Source organism: Mustela putorius, unplaced genomic scaffold, assembly GCF_011764305.1.
Source record: "Mustela putorius furo isolate JIRA1106 unplaced genomic scaffold, ASM1176430v1.1 tig00000480_pilon_pilon_pilon, whole genome shotgun sequence".
In the NCBI taxonomy this organism is placed as follows: Eukaryota; Metazoa; Chordata; class Mammalia; order Carnivora; family Mustelidae; genus Mustela; species Mustela putorius.
In genome coordinates, this window is record NW_025421397.1 from 357,843 (window position 1) to 374,114 (window position 16,272).

Consider the following 16,272-nt stretch of genomic DNA (forward strand, 5'->3'; position numbering starts at 1 on the left):
CCTTTTGTCACTATCCTTTTAAGCAAAGCATGGGTTGGTTGCCCATCCAAGTCACATTCTAATGTTCCCTGAATATTTTCATTTCAACCGTACAAAATTTATTCCTGCCTCCTAACCAGAAAAGTGTCACCCTTGAATGAAAATAATAATTATATTCATTTTTCCTATATATTTCAACTTGGATAGGAAAGAAGAGGAAAAAGAAGTGGGCTTTTTCCCTGAATTATTTTTCCCTGAAAACACGCTTGTCTTGAGGTCTCACATTTGGTCTTACTTATTATAAAAGAGCTCACAAGCTCAGTGTCCGACAAGCCTCCCTTTTCCCAACCCCCTCATTCCCCTTGTCCTGGGAAAAAGAGTAGGTTACATATAGTCACTGCCTGAAAGTGGGTTTTTAAAAGCACATGATAAAACCTGGATTCCTAGTGCACTTTCTATTACTGCTGGAAGGGAACAACTAGACGTTTCAATAGCGATTTTGGCACTGACTGGGTCACACTACTTTGCTGACACCCAAGTGCACAGGAGAGTAAAGATGAATCAGGAATAATTTTACACAGGCACAAGAACATTAACCACTAACAACCTTCTGAAAATGGCAGCAAGAATGGAGCCCATAGACTTGGATTATTTCTTGAAGTAATTCTTGAAGTAACCATTAAGAACGCAAGAGAAACTGACACATCCAACAGCTTCAGCTAGCTGGCAACTTTGCCCATTTCCTGCATTCTACAGCATTCCTGAATGAGGAGACAACCTTCCCAGTCTCTACAGTCACGCCTTATGCATTCCAATCTCAAAAATAATCTGAAAGAGTAACCCTTTAGAGGAAAGATGCTCAAATTCAGCTCATATTTTTGAAGAAAGTGTGCATATGCTGAGGAGATTGACAGACAGCGGCAGGCAGGGAGGCAGAGGGAGAGAGAAAGAGAATCTTAAGCAGACTCCACACGCAGCATGGAGCCAATACAGGGCTTCATCTCATCTCACCACCCTGAGATCATGACCTGAGCCGAAGTCAAGAGTCAGATGTTTAACTGACTGAGCCACCCAGGTGCACCAAGAAGATTTTTCTATTAAGCCCACTAAGAGACACAAACTTTCAAACAAACAAATGATTCAAACCAAATTTTCTAGACCACCATTGCTTTTCTAAGAGAAACTGCGATGGAAATGGCAGGCATAAGTCGATCTCTCAAATCTATACTCAGTAAGCAAACCAGCCCATGTGAAGGGGCAGTGTTCACTTTATTAACCCTTTAGCTCCATGGCCCCTAGCTAGGGATGATTTTACCCCATCAGGGTTCTTGGCAATGTCTGAAGACATTTTTAACTGTCATAATTTCAGGGAAGGCAACATGGTGTTATTGGCATCTAGTGAGTAGAGTCCAGGGAAGCTACTAAATATTATAAAATGCACAGGAAAGACCCCCCCAACAAGGAATTATTGGGCCTGAAATGTTGATAGTCAGCGGTGCCACAGTAGAGTAATCTTGCACATTTAAATACAATTAAATCATCAGGGGCCCAAGACAACTATAAGTCTTAGGGTTAATAACTTCCTTGACGTTCTCTGCACATATTGTATTTCATGCACGTTAACACATCTGATGGTAAACATTATTCTGGTTCAATGGCTCTTTTCACCATCAGGATATCTTGCTTATTTCTCAGGGCTTTGTTCTGAGGTTGAGTTTTTGAATTCCCAAATCAACTTTTAGTTTTGAGTTTCAATAAACTGAACATATCCACACTTAACACTGGCTGATTTTTTGTAAAACTCGAACTCTTGTGTGAGATTTTTTTTTTAGCATGGCTTTGTAAAGAATATAAAGAATAAAAAAGAGAGAGAAATGTATTTCTTTAAAAATTAAAACTTAGTCCAACGAGAAAAACTGTATCTCTACCTATGAAAACATGGTTAATATCTCCCCAAGACAAAACCTTCATAAAATAATATGAATGTTCCAAGCAATGTATTCAGTGTATTTCTAAATCATCTAAACGCCTCTCTCCGGATTGTCATTGCTCAGAGGCTATCCCATGTGCTTCACATAGGTCCATCTACAAACAGGAAATCCAGTGCCTTGACCTCAAAGCTAAATACAGTAACTGACATGAAATGGATAAAAGTTTTAGCAGAAGGAAAGAGAGTAAGAAGGGAGAACATGCTCCCTTCCAGGGCCTGGAGCATAGAAATTGTATCATTCTTACTACATTTAACTTAATGTTATCTACAACCAGAGAAACCTCATCCACAGAACCCTCTTTAAACTACACACCTGAAGGCACCTGGGTGGCTCAGTGGGTTAAGCCTCTGAATTCGGCTCGGGTCATGATCTCAGAGTCCTGGGATCGAGTCTCGCATCAGGCTCTCTGCTCGGCTGGGAGCCTGCTTCCTCCCTTTCTCTCTGCCTGCCTCTCTGCCTGCTTGTGATCTCTGTCAAATAAATAAATAAAAATATTTTTTAAAAATATTGAATAAACTACACACCTGAACTCAGGGACCCTAAAGCTACCTACACTCCTAACCACAGCCCGTTTGGCCAAGATGACACTCTTCTCAAGGAACGCATCCACCGGCTGGCCAGTGACCTGTGATATCCATAGCCTGGAAAGACAAGGTAATTTGATCCATTCAGATTCTTCTCCTGGGAACCTCAACTGAGAGACACCATTTCCTGTTTGCACTGGGGCAGAAAGAAGTAATCATGTGGAATGTGACTGTCATATCTATGGCTGCACACCAAATTAATGACAGAGTCCTCTGAAAATCCTTAAAACACTTCATCTCACTTAGTCTGAAAGCATCTCTGCTCTTTGTTACTAAAAAAGCATTAACTGCATATAAAACAGGTGAATCAGATTAAGGTCTCTGGATGTACTCGTGTCAATTTCCTGGTTTTATTATCGTATCACAGTTATGCAAAATATTATCATGGGGGAAACTGGGTGAAAGGCACAGAGGACTTCTCTGTACTGTTTTCCCCCACCCCTTCCTGTGAATCTCTATTTGTTTCAAAATAAAGTGTTTTTTAAAAAGCAAGTATTAAATTAAAAATAAATAAAAACACTTACCTATTTGTATTAGTTTCCTAGCACTACTATGACAAAGTCTCACAAACTAGGTAGCTTAAAACAACAGAGATTTATTGTCTCACAGCTGGAGGCTAAAAGTCCAAAATCAAGGTGTCCGCAAAGCCACGATTCTATGAAAGCTGTAAGCAAACTTCCTTGCTTCTTCCAGTGTCTGGTAGCTTGCCAGCAACCTTTGGTTCTCTTTGCGTATACAGGCGTCACCCCAGCCCTCTGTTGTCTCGTGGCATTCTTCCTGGGTATATCTGTCTTCACAGAGCCATCTTCTTCTAAGGATGTCATACTAGATTAGGGGCCCACCCTCCTCCATTATGACCTCATCCTTCCTAAGTACATCATCTGCAACAACCTTATTTACAAATAAGGTCATATTCTGAGGATTTGAAAGTTTAGGACTTCAAAATATTATGTTTGGGGGAAGGCATAATCCAACCTCTAACACTATCCCTTCAAAGATTTAATTCTGGAGCTTACTATTGTTCACAATGGAAAACTTTTCCATTTATTCATTAAAAAAATCTTTGAGGGGCATCTGGGTGGCTAGGTCGGTGAAGTGTCTGCCTTAGACTAGGGTCATGATCTCAGGATCCTGGGATGGAGCCCAGCATCAGTCTCTCTGCCTGGTGGGGAGTCTATCTCTCCCTCTCCTTCTGGAAGTATGCTCTCTCTCTCAAGTAAGTAAATAATGTCTTTTAAAAAAAAATCTTTGACCTCCAAATTTATCAGTCATTGTGTTAGCTGCTGTGAACACAAAAATTACTCATATAAAGAGTCCAGCTCGGGGTTTTTTATCTTTCTTCTACACACATCAAAAACAAAGGCCTCTAACATACTCCTTGAGGAATTTTTAGAGGTCAGTCATCATAGACCAACTACAACTGCTCAGGTGTGCTCACCAAATGTCAGTCTATTATAATTCCCTACAGCACATTTATATCTGGTGCTTTCTTGCTCATTTGTTAGATCCTGCTCCACCACTAAAATGTAAGCTTTTTGAGGATAAGGTCCTTATCAGTCTTTCTTCCTCAAATATATCCCAATAAGCTAGAAAAGTTCTTGACCTAGTAGGCACTCAATTAATTGTTTAAAAATTAATGTGCAACAAAAGAACATTCATTGAGTATCTGTATGTCAGACTATCTACATAATTCCTTTCTATCCACATATGACAATCCTACCAGGTAGATCCTGGAGCTCTAACACACACCTCAAATTGAGGCTTCAATGATTTTTTTTTAAGTTTTTATTTATTTATTTAATGGACAGAGATCACAAGAAGGCAGAGAGGCAGGCAGAGAGAGAGGAAGGGAAGCAGGCTCCCCGCTGAGCAGAGAGCCCAATGCAGAGCTCGATCCCAGGATCCTGACATCGTGACCTAAGCCGAAGGCACAGACTTAACCCACTGAGCCACCCAGGCACCCCTAGGCTTCAAGAAATTTTGACATAAACATCCTGACACACAAGTATGGGAAGAAGGAGTCAAATGAGGCATGATGACAACTTCAAACAAATTATAGCCCAATTCTGCAACTGTGGTTATTCTTATGCTCCTACATCCCATTGAAAATGCTCAGTGTCCTGTACTTGGGAAATCATCCCATTTAATATTCCGGAAATACATTTCATTTTAGTGTCTAGAGATAAAATCCAAATCAGATAGAATCTCCATGCTTGAAATAGAAATCGTTGGAGAGATGTTTGGATTTAAATATAAAATATATTTGGCTTTCATCTAATCATAGAATCAGAAGATTGAATAAAACCTCTAGTGGCCAGTAACAACAAACCACCACAGTTCAAGCATTCCAAATATGTGGGGTATTTGAAATCAAAGGCTAATTTCATTTCAAATGTGTGTAATTGATCCAAGAAATGGCAATTCAAAATCTAAGCATTAAAGTAAGAATAACTTGAGCCACTTGAAAAGACTTTCAATATGATTCAAACTTTTAATTTTCACAGGCATTATTTCATAAAAGTAATTTTCATATAAGGCTTTATTTTTATTAAACTGAATGTTTCATCCTAGAAAGATTCAAAAACCAAATTTCTTAATGTTATTCTAGAAATAATACCTTCTGACTTGCTATATTACTGGAAGTAAATCATACATGTATGTATATTGCTATACATTCATACACACACACACATATACACACACACATCTCTTCATAGAATGATATATACATACATGATGGGTTTTTTACCTAACCAAATTTGAGACCAATAAAAATAACATGTCATGACAGAAATGGAACAGAAATAACCTGGTAAGAAAGAAGGAATTAATATTTGAGCCCAACTGCTCTGGAAACTTTATACATATTCTATATTTTAAAAGAAAATTGTAATTGATCTTACAAAGAAAAAAGAAAGCTCTAAAACTCTTCTACCCCTTTCTTCTAAACAGATATTTTCCAATAATACAAAACCTGTGACCAACTTACTCCTGTCAAAATTTTAATAAGATTTTTATACCAGCTTCAAATCCAGAAATCTTGATACTGCTACCTTTCTACTGCTATCCTTCATGCCTTTGATATATGCAAACACATGGTTGATAAAACAGAAGGTTCTCAAATATAACCAGCTAGACTATTCCAAAGATATTACATATGTGTGTATATGTATATACATACTATATATATATACAAATATACATACTATACACACACACACACACACACATATATTAAACTCCAGGTAGTAGCTGTGTTAAACTTCAGTGTTTTACAAAATTCATCTTTTTGACTGACTCCTATCATCAGCCTTGATTCTTAGGGATTGCTAACATTTTGAAAATAACCCATCATGTATACTTAATTATAAACTACTTTTTTTCAAAGATACAGCCCCACCTTGTTATTGGTCTTTCAATTATTATTGATCCACTAGAGTATATAATGACAGTGTGAAGTATTTTTCATACACAAAATCCCAATTTAAAGCGATAATGAATCTAGAGACTTATCCCACAGTCATCTGATAGGTAGTATTAATGAGGCAAGGGAAGATAGCGACTTACCCAATACCACCTAGAACTCTGGTAGGAAATCTATGATACAAAGCAAACATGTTGCAAATACACTCCAAGATCTGCAGGCTAAGTGAGGTTCATGCCTAAGCATGAAGCAACAGAAATGTAACAACTGGGAAACACCTAGGTTTCCCTACAGTGTGGTCACCTAGCAAACAAAGTAGGCAGGGCTGAGCTTCAGAGAGAAGGTGATCATAAACAAATGCAATTTGCAGAAGAAATAAGCTAAGAAAGGAGATACATAAGGTTTGAGGGCACAAAAACAAAACAAACAACAAGATAAAAGTCTCCCAGCAGAAGGGAAACAGAAAGATATAGTAGAAGATATAGTAGGACATCAATAAAAACCTTCTCCTGAGCAAGAAACCCCAAACCCAATTTCTATGATAATTCCAGATAAGAGGACCAGACTATGCCCATCTTTTTACATTTTGAAAACAAAGAAATCCAGTTTTGAAGATAATTTTTTACTTACCAAACCTGCTATTGGTGTGGATAATCTATTGATCTTCTTAATGACACCAGGTTTAAGTTTATTAACCAAACTGAAAGTAAATAAAGAAATAACATATGCAATTACAAGAATGCCAGTATCATTTTAGTATTCTTTTTAACATTTTCAAAAATCATGTATACCACTAGTCCATGCCCCATATGTGATTCAGAGCCAAGAGCCCAATAAAAGGCAAACAACCAAGAAAACAAGTTAAGTAACAGAGTTAAAACAACATCACTGGGGGCGCCTGGATGGCTTAGTCTTTAAATATCTGCCTTCGGCTCAGGTCATGATCTCGGGGTCCTGGGATTGAATCTACAATCAGACTCTCTACTCAGCAGGAAGTCCGCTTCCCCCTTCTCTCTCTGCCTACTTGTAATCTCTCTCTCTATCTGTCAAATAAATAAATAAAATCTTAAAAAAAAAAAATCACCCCAAACAATGTTGAGTGTCCTCTCAGACCTTATAGAAACTGCTATACTCAAAGCCATGTCCCTAAAAATAGTTTCACATTTGTTAAAGGTAGAATTTTATTCTGTTCCAAGAGCCAGTTTAAGACTCTCTTTCATTATAATATAGTTCTCTTGGGTCTAAGAATTAATCATTTTCATTAATTTTTTTCTCATACTGATCTGAATTTTAAAAGTTAACTTCAAACCACATTATTTTTCCAGACTTGTTTACTGAAGTATAGTTGACATATAATATTAGATTAGTTTCAGGTGTATAGCATAGTGGTTGGACATTTATATACATTATGAAATGATCATTATAAATCTAGTTACCATCTGTCATTATACAAAGTTTAATATATTGGCTATATTCCCTATGACTGTATAATATATGTGACTATATTCCCTGTCTTCCCTTTACACCTCCATGACTTACTTATTTTATTACCAGAGTTTGTACCTCTTAATCCCACTTGACCCGTTCTGCCTACCCACTCCCCTCTGCCAACTACCAGTTTGTTCTCTGTACTTATGAGTCTATTTCTGTTTGTTTTGGTGTTTAGATCCCTACATGAAAATGAAATCATACAGTATTACCTTTCTCCGTCCGACTTATTTCAATTAGCCTAATATTCCTTAGATCTATCCGTGGGTACAAAAGACAAATGTAATTTGCCAGATAGAAAGGATGCAGTAGAACTCATCCCAACAGCCCGCTAGTTCCTACTGGTAACTCATACAAATGCGTGACTGATCACTTTGTTACCCTAACAGAATGACTGCCTAAAAATTAAATGTATCAAACCCCCCCCAAGGGGCACTGAACACCTTTAAGTTGCTGATGGATCTGCAAAGATATCTGTAAGTTCCTACATTCCAGAACATGAGAAAAGAAGCCACCTTTGAAGACTGTACCTTAGAGTACCATTCTTGGCTCTAAATCTAGTTATTGTGAACTCTGTGTTTTTTGTTGCTGTTCACGGAAACATTGCTAAGCCTTGGAGACATTTAATACTATAGTAATGCTTTTCTACTAATGCTAGCTTGGTTAATTAATTATTAGTCCCTGTCAGAAAACAGTAATTTAAAACAGTGATTTTCCTATTCAGTAAACTAGCTACAAAAAGCAATTCTTTATTCTGTAGACAGAGCTCCAAAAAGAAAGCAAATATAGGAGAGAGAACCAAACATTTTTAATTTACTGGTCTCCTCTTCACAATGGGCAACAGAAAAAAAAAAAAAAATCTGACACTTGTGGAATGTCACTCCTTCAACATTCCAGAGATTTATATACACACTTGAATGTGCTAAAAATAAAGAAGACAAAAGTCTCAATTTAATAGCCTTCAGAATGTTGTTCAGCAGGATTTCAAAATTACAAAATGATGGCTTACAAAGATTTAGCCTGGTGAACAAAAGATGTTTTTTCTGTTTTCATAGGTTTTTCCACACAAAGATCTTTAGACAACTTAACATAAATAATAAAATTGCCCCCTCAACCAAGCATTTCCTAGAACTATTACTCTCTGATTCCTAATTTCTTCTTTGTGCACTGAAAGCCATGTGAGAAGGAAGCCTTTCTCCTTAATAGCTAAAAATTTGAGCAGTTTCTAAAAAATGACAGTTGCAAATTAATTCTAGTCGTTCCCTATTTACCACATATGCAATGCTTCTAAATAATTAGAAGCACTGATTAGAAACACTAATAACTGGAACATTACTTAATAGCAACATTATTCTAGCATAGTATAAATCAACTAATTCATGGAGTTGTTGACCACTAGCTTGGCAGTGACTTTCCTACAGTAACTTGGATCTTAAAATGTAATCTTCCAGGGCGCCTGGATGGCGTTAAGCAGTAAGCGGGTTAAGTGCCTGCCTTTGGCTCAGGTCATGATCCCAGGCTCCCTACTCTTTGGGGAGCCTGCTTCTCCCTCTCCCTCTGCCATGCCCCCCTGCTCTCGCACACACTCTTTTTCTCTGGCTCTCAGTCTCTCAAATAAATAAATAAAATGTTTTTTAAAAATGTAATCTTTCAATGACATAAAAAGTTGGAGACTAAAATGAACTGGGCCAACTTATCAAATGTGAGGAAAGTGTGGCATCGGTTGTCTTTACGGGAGGACGAATGTGATAAATTCCTCCTCCACCCATTTGAGTCACTGATGACTTTAGGCAGATCTCTCAATTTACCTGCTTACTTCACTTATCATTTTTCTATTACAGTAATGGTAATACCAAGAGCATTAAAAAAAAACACACACACATACTTTCTGGAATGAATAATAACACAGTGTACACTCAATCGAGTCAGCAAAAGAAAGGGATTGAAGGAAGTAAAGGAACCAGCACAGATAAGTGATGTTTCCCCAAAAATGACTCGACTCCTCCTTCATCAAAACGTTCCACAGCTACTACCTAGAAGCAACATACACACAGCGGATTGGCTTCCTTCTTGACTCTGGAGCCTCCTAGTCCATGTACAAACACAGAAATAACCACAAGGCAAAAACAACCCCCTGCATAACACACAAAACTACCCTGTAAAAGTTGTGTCACTAGAGGAAAATGTTGTTTTACTTTGTCAAATGTTTAAATGGTAGCAGGTCTAAGCACTAGAGTGGGGAGAAAATGCCATATGGTTTTGGCAAATACTGAACATCCAATCAAATTACGAGTCATGAATAATTATCTTCACATACAATTGAAGGAAAACTTTTTAGGGTATTTCTTCTAGAGGAGAAAATGAATTCATAAAATTTAAGCTTCTGTGAAATTTAAGGATATCTTTAAAAAAAAAAATAGGGGCACAGTCTTACACCGAATAAAACACAAGTGCGACACAAGGGAGATATTACTCTCTTTTATAAATAGAACTTCTTTGCATAATAAGGGTTCTTCAATTACACATGTGGAATTCATAAAGGGAACACTCACTTGAGGTCACTGGTTCTATTCAAGAATCATATAACATGATAACCTTCCAGAAGCCTCTGTGCACAAGGAAGTGGAGGCAGTGAAGGGACAATTTTATCTGCCTGCAAACCCACCATTCTTCTAATCCTATGTATAATTATACTTTGATTTCTCCAAGCCTTCCCTCAGGCCATGGCATAAACCTAGTTATGTGCTTTGTTAGCACATCAGAGGTTTGCTCTTTTGGTAAGATGAAAACCAGAACGGAAAACACCTAGTCATTTGCTCTCCCTGTGGTAGACCACACGGGCAAAAGCCTGCAAACCCTCTCCTTCAGCTCATTCCTGCATTCTTGTCTGCTTCCTTTCCTTCTTCTCTCCAAAACCTCCTGCCCACTTCCTCCAACGGAGCTGAGTTACATAACATGCTAGAAGGCTCTCTCTGTTCCAAAACCTTGTCACCGGTGAATGTGTCCTCACTTTAAATATAACTCAGAGGTGACACTCCAAGAAAACTGTACATGAAGTTCAGTGTAACATCTAGCTCAGTTATAAACGGTGTCAATGAGCATTAGAATTTGGTGCTTAGTCTCCAGAAACTAGTTCCAAATGCCACACTTCTTTTCCCCTTTATCAGAAAACTCTTCAGCAGGGACACCTTTCAATTCCCTATTTCCAAAGATCTTTTCCAAATGTCCTGGAGACCTGTGCTTCAAAGAGCACATCAGTTCACGGAGAGTGAACTTTCTAATCTCTGAATAATTTAGTCAGTCAGTCACACATACATATTTCTATTATCTTTCTGCTGACTACGTTTTCTAAATACATATCCTCACGTTAGTCAAATTTTCCTATTGGTAATCACATTCGTTAAAGATATGATGAAGACAATTTATATTTCCTTACACATTAAAGAACAATGACTTTGGTTTTATCTGTTATTTAGCACATCTTTATCTGCCTGGTTTTCTTCTAGATGAAACTGTCCATAAACATTTGAATGCTTACTAAAGACGGAACACTGCACGAGTCACACAGTGACACTGCGAAGTACAAGGAAATTCTCTCATTCCAAACATCTCCTAGCACTTAGTAGTGTATCTGGTATTGATTGTGTGCCTCAAATTATTTGCAAAACCTCGCCATCTGACTTGTAATACAGAAATTTTTCTGTGATTCAAAACCTCTAACTTCTTTATAGAAATTAATTTAGAAAAACATTAACTTTTGTCTCACTCAAATGTGAGAAATCACTTTTAGCTGTTCCCAACAAGGACATCTCCCCTCTGTTAGGTTTTCTGTTAAGTCAAACCTTGATGTCATCTCTCCTAATAGGCAAGTGTTGACCAAGAGAATAAACTCTCTATCAGATATGTTAATTTGGACAAGTTATCTTAAGGAAATTCCTTACTAAGATTTTTCATTAATTACCTCCATTTAAACGCCTAGGTTACAATATCTCTAAAACAAAAACCACTCTGAGTAGTTAGTGATCACAGTTCCTTGAGTAAAGTAAAAAGTATATATAATCTAAAACGTTAAAGTTTGGGGTGCCTGGGTGGCTGAGTCAGGTATCCATCCAACTCTTGATTTCGGCTCAGATCATGATCTCAGGGTCGTGAGATGGAGCCCCATCCCACTCTGTGCTGGGTGTGGAGCCTGCTTACCAGGCTCACTTTCCCTCTCCCTCTGCCCCTAACCCCTTCCTAAAAATGGTTGGGTTTTTTTTTTTTTTAAGTTTAAAAACATACAATATAAACATTTATATTCACCTTAATATGTTCAAATACTGGTAGTAACATGAATATTGATCTAAGCTGAATTTCTAGAATTCCTGTGGTTATTTTGAATCGTGCTGAATTAGAACAAAACACAAATAGTTAATAATAATCACTAAGAAGGGAAAGCGTGCAACAGCAACAAGTCACGATCAATACACCTGATAATTATGGTTTTATGATGCTAGGACCCTCTTATTTAGCCTCACTATTAGGCCCGAAGCATCCTGAAACGAGCAAGCAAAGTCTGAGAGGTCTGAAGGCAGATGCCTCAGGACATTTCCCAATACCACATCAGCAGCAAAACACCTCTAGCATATGCTGTCCTGCCTTGCTGTTTACTATTAAGTAACATCTCTACAGTCCTCTCCACCCCTTCATGCAAAGGAGAGTGATATGTTGTTCTCTTATAGGTGGACTTGGTTGCACTCCAATTTCCCACCACTGTGAAAAGGCTTCCGAGGCGGGTCTGTATGCGTATCGTCATCCCTGCTCCTTACAGTTTCCTATACACTGTTTCTAGAAATAAAATCATCAGCGTCAAGCTCTTGCTCCTTGTCTGGGAAGGAAGCTGGCAATGCGAATCCATTTACTTTTGCACCAGCGGGCAGGACTCCTGTGCCCGCCTCGCGCTGGGCTAGACCCGCTGCGCGGTCCCTCTGCGCCTGCGCCCTGCACTGCACGCTCTTGCACAGAGCGGCCGCCTCCCTAAGCGCTGCTCTCCGGGAATGTACAAGATCCCACCGATTTTATCACATTAGAGATACTTAAGTTGTTTTTTATATTTTCCACGGTGAAGAAGCTTTATACATATTTCCCCATTTAATAGCCTTTTTTTTTTTAAATAGATTCCCAAAAGGGATGATTATTGGGAAAAGTCCTATAATGTTTATGGTAAGTTAATATATGTTTATATTAATTAATTAATTAACTTGCATACAATTACATGATGGGTATTGTCACACTGTTTTACAGAGCTTTACCAGCTTATATTCAATTGGTCATTTTGAGTCTATACCATTTTGCCATTATATGCCATCATGTGGTAACATATCAAATTATTTACCACCTTCAATTAAAAAATAGTATCTGGATTTCTCATAATTATTTCTTACAAAGGATAGGTGAAGATTTTACTGCTTATTTCCAGTAGTATTTCTTTATTTGCGAAGTCTTTGGTCATATCCTTTGCTCATTTGTCTCCTGAGGTTTTCAAATATGTTTCTCAGAAGCTTATTTGAAACTAGATAATGTTCAAGTCATTTTGTTTAATGTATTTTTCTCAGAATGTTGTCAGAATATCTGTTTATGTATAGATTTAAATCTTTTTCTTTTTTTCCTTCTCCTTCAAAGCTTAGAATTTTAAACTGCCTCCACAGATTTTAACTCTTCAATTTTATTTTTTTTAGCTTTATATTATCTTAACCTAGGCTATTTGGTGGGCCTATAAATTCATTCTTAGCCAATTATTTATCCCAATACAATGAACTGAGTGATTTCTCTCTTCTGCATGTTTTCATATCTCCTTTATTACAAATTCCTACACCTAAGAATATATTTTGGACATTATTCCTGTATTTATATGTGCATTAATAAAGCAGTCCATAATTTTTAATTACTGTACTTTTTCATGTTTGTCATGTGTTCTAATGTTGGGACAAGCTCATCTCATAGAAATTCTTATTTTTAGAATTTTTTCTATTCTAACCTGCTTATTCTTCCATGTGAATGTTAAAATAATACTTATAAAGAGAAGCCTGTCTAGATTTAATATGAGTATTGGATTAAAATTGTAAATTAATTGACCCCTATTACCCTATTAGAAATATAGCATGTAACTTCATTTCTTAAATTCTATAGCTTACCATTACATTTTTGACATGCAAAATAAAAGTCTCACACATTTCTCTAAAGAAAGCAGTGTTTTAAACCTTGTCACTATGGCTTTTAATCCCTTGGATCTCATCTAATTTTCTGACTGTTGATTGTTAGTATATAAAAAATTCTAGAGATTAAATCTCTCATATAAGGCAATTACTCTACTTTTAACCAATGTGATACCATTATGTATTTGTTCTTTTTACAATATTCCTTTATTTAACTTACTTCTCAAGACACTGACTAGAATCACCAGACTTTCACAGCCAACACAATGTTTTCCAGGTACCTACCTGAACCCCTTCATTACACAGAAACTGACTTCAGTAATAACTTCTTGCTGATCAACTATAATAAAATTGCTCATATCTCATACATCTATCATACACATTACTTTCTTTTATTTTTAGAAGACTATAATTCTCATTTCTGTCTCAGAGGCCCTATCACTGAAATGCTTTATGTTCTCTTCTTAGTGATTTATATTTAGGGCAGGAAAGCCCTATAGATGGTACACGCAGGTTTATGAAACAGGACTGAAGCCACCATACAAAAAACCTGCAAAATTTGCAATGAGTCCGTACAATGTGACTATTTAACAGAAGTGAACTTTTAAATTAATATTTGCTAAGCTAGTCTTCAACTTAATTATTTTTAAATGACATTTTGTTGTATGTAGTTATCAAATTACAAGAAAAAAAATGATTTTGAATCTTAAAAATGGAACATACACTGGCAACCACAAAATGCTAACATGAAGAGAAACAAGTTTAAAATTTTAAAATTGCCCTTATGAACCTCAACACTTATCTTCTTTTGCCAACTACTGGGTTATCAAATAATATAGAAACTTCAAAGTTCAATACTTCAAGTGAAAAAAAAAAATTCTTTTAAGATTTTATTTATTTATTTATTTATTTATTTGAGAGAGAGAGAAAGAGGAAGCATGGGTAAGAGTAGGGGAGGGACAGAGAGGGAGGGAGAGAATCCCAGACAGACTCTGCTGAGCCTGGTGCCCAACAACCATGAGATCATGACCTGAGCTGAAACCAAAAGTAGAATGCTCAACAGACTGAGCCACCCAGGCACCCCAGAAATATCACTTTTGTTACTTATACCGCAAGTGGCTACAATGTGGATGGGAGCAATGGATAGTGTTGGTGTGCTAGACAGACGTATGGAAACAAGTGCCCTCCTCAGGAAATTCTAAACCAGAAAGAACTCTAAGAAAAATGTCTTCATTAAAGAAGGCCCTCTGGGGGACCCCTGAGTGGCTCAGTGGTTTAAGCACCTGCCTCAGCTCAGGTCATAATCCCAGGGTCCTGGGATTAAGTCCTGCATCAGGCTCCCTGCTTAGTGGGGAGCCTGCTTCTCTCTCTGCCTGCTACTCCCCCTGCTTGTGTTCACACACGCACTCTCTCTCTCTCTCTGTGACAAATAAATAAATAAAATCTTAAAAAAAAAAAAAGAAGAAGAAGGCAGCTCTCTGGGCTTCACATGGAAATAAGCAAAAAAGCCCAAGGGCCCACTGGTATCACTGCCATTCAATGTGTCAACGTCTCCAACTCTAACAAGACTGGTATCTCTTGCATGATTGAGAAATAACAAAGTTCTTTACTTTGTCCTATGTCTTAAAAAACTCACCTGAGGATCCCGTAGAAAATTAACAGGAATTCTTTTTAGTAACTTTTCTCCTTCTATTGAGTGCAACTTTAACCAAACATGTTTTGTTCATGTAGACCATGTAGTGGTCAATGGCATAATAAATTAAAACTGGATTTCTCAAACCAACAGGTGATTCACTCTTGATTCACTCTTTCCAAGCTGTGAGCCATGGCGAAGAAGTAACAGTGTGAGAAGAGTTTTCTCAGTAATTTGGGCCAAGTTCAAAGAGAGAAACTTCTGAGACGTGGCTCACGTGCAAACTTCTGCGGCATGGCTGGCTGTCAAGGGATAGAGCAAAGACTGGCAACATTCCAGGGATGGGTAGTATAGACTGACTACTCAGAGACACACCCAATACATTTAATCTTCAAATGTATCTTCTTACTTCATAAGGTGAATAAAGAATGTTTTCGTTTTAGTATTTCTAAGATTGCTATCATAAGATGAGTAACTGAAATTACTAACTCCTATCACTAGCTAGATAGATATGCCTCAACTAAATAAGTTTAGAGAAGAGAAATCTGCTAGAACCACAGAGTGAGAGAGGCTTGGATATTTAGGTAGTACAGCTAATCTCATTTTTTAAAAACGTACATAGTGAGGCCCTCACGAACACTAACAAACACTGTAGACAGGGGACAGGGGACTGATTAATGAATACTATCAATGATTAACAAGGGGCTGAAGTCACCTTATATAGACTCTTGTCAATCCGTTCACTAATTGGAAAAAAAAAAAACAACCCCAAATTAGATGTTGTTCCCATCTTTACTGTTTAGGAAAGCCAAGAGAGATTACCTAAGGTATACAGTAAAAGAATTACTATAACAGACTTCAGCCAGCAGAGTAATCTTTAGCCCTCAACTCAATTAGATCTCACAGTCAATCAAACTAAATGATACTAAAATGATTAACAGAAGATACTAACTTCAATAGTCAGTCAGATTAAAAGACA

The 16,272-nt window shown here is 37.3% G+C and overlaps 1 protein-coding gene across 11 annotated transcripts in view; it reads right to left on the reverse strand.

The window, feature by feature from the left end:
- Positions 1-16,272, reverse strand: part of LMO7 (LIM domain 7) — a 209,867-nt gene that overhangs the window by 111,235 nt on the left and 82,360 nt on the right. For all 11 annotated transcript variants that reach the window (XM_045080630.1, XM_045080631.1, XM_045080629.1 and 8 more), the window contains exon 4: positions 6,609-6,678. In XM_045080630.1, coding sequence (XP_044936565.1) covers positions 6,609-6,678 — 70 coding nt within the window. The remainder of the gene's footprint in view (positions 1-6,608; positions 6,679-16,272) is intronic.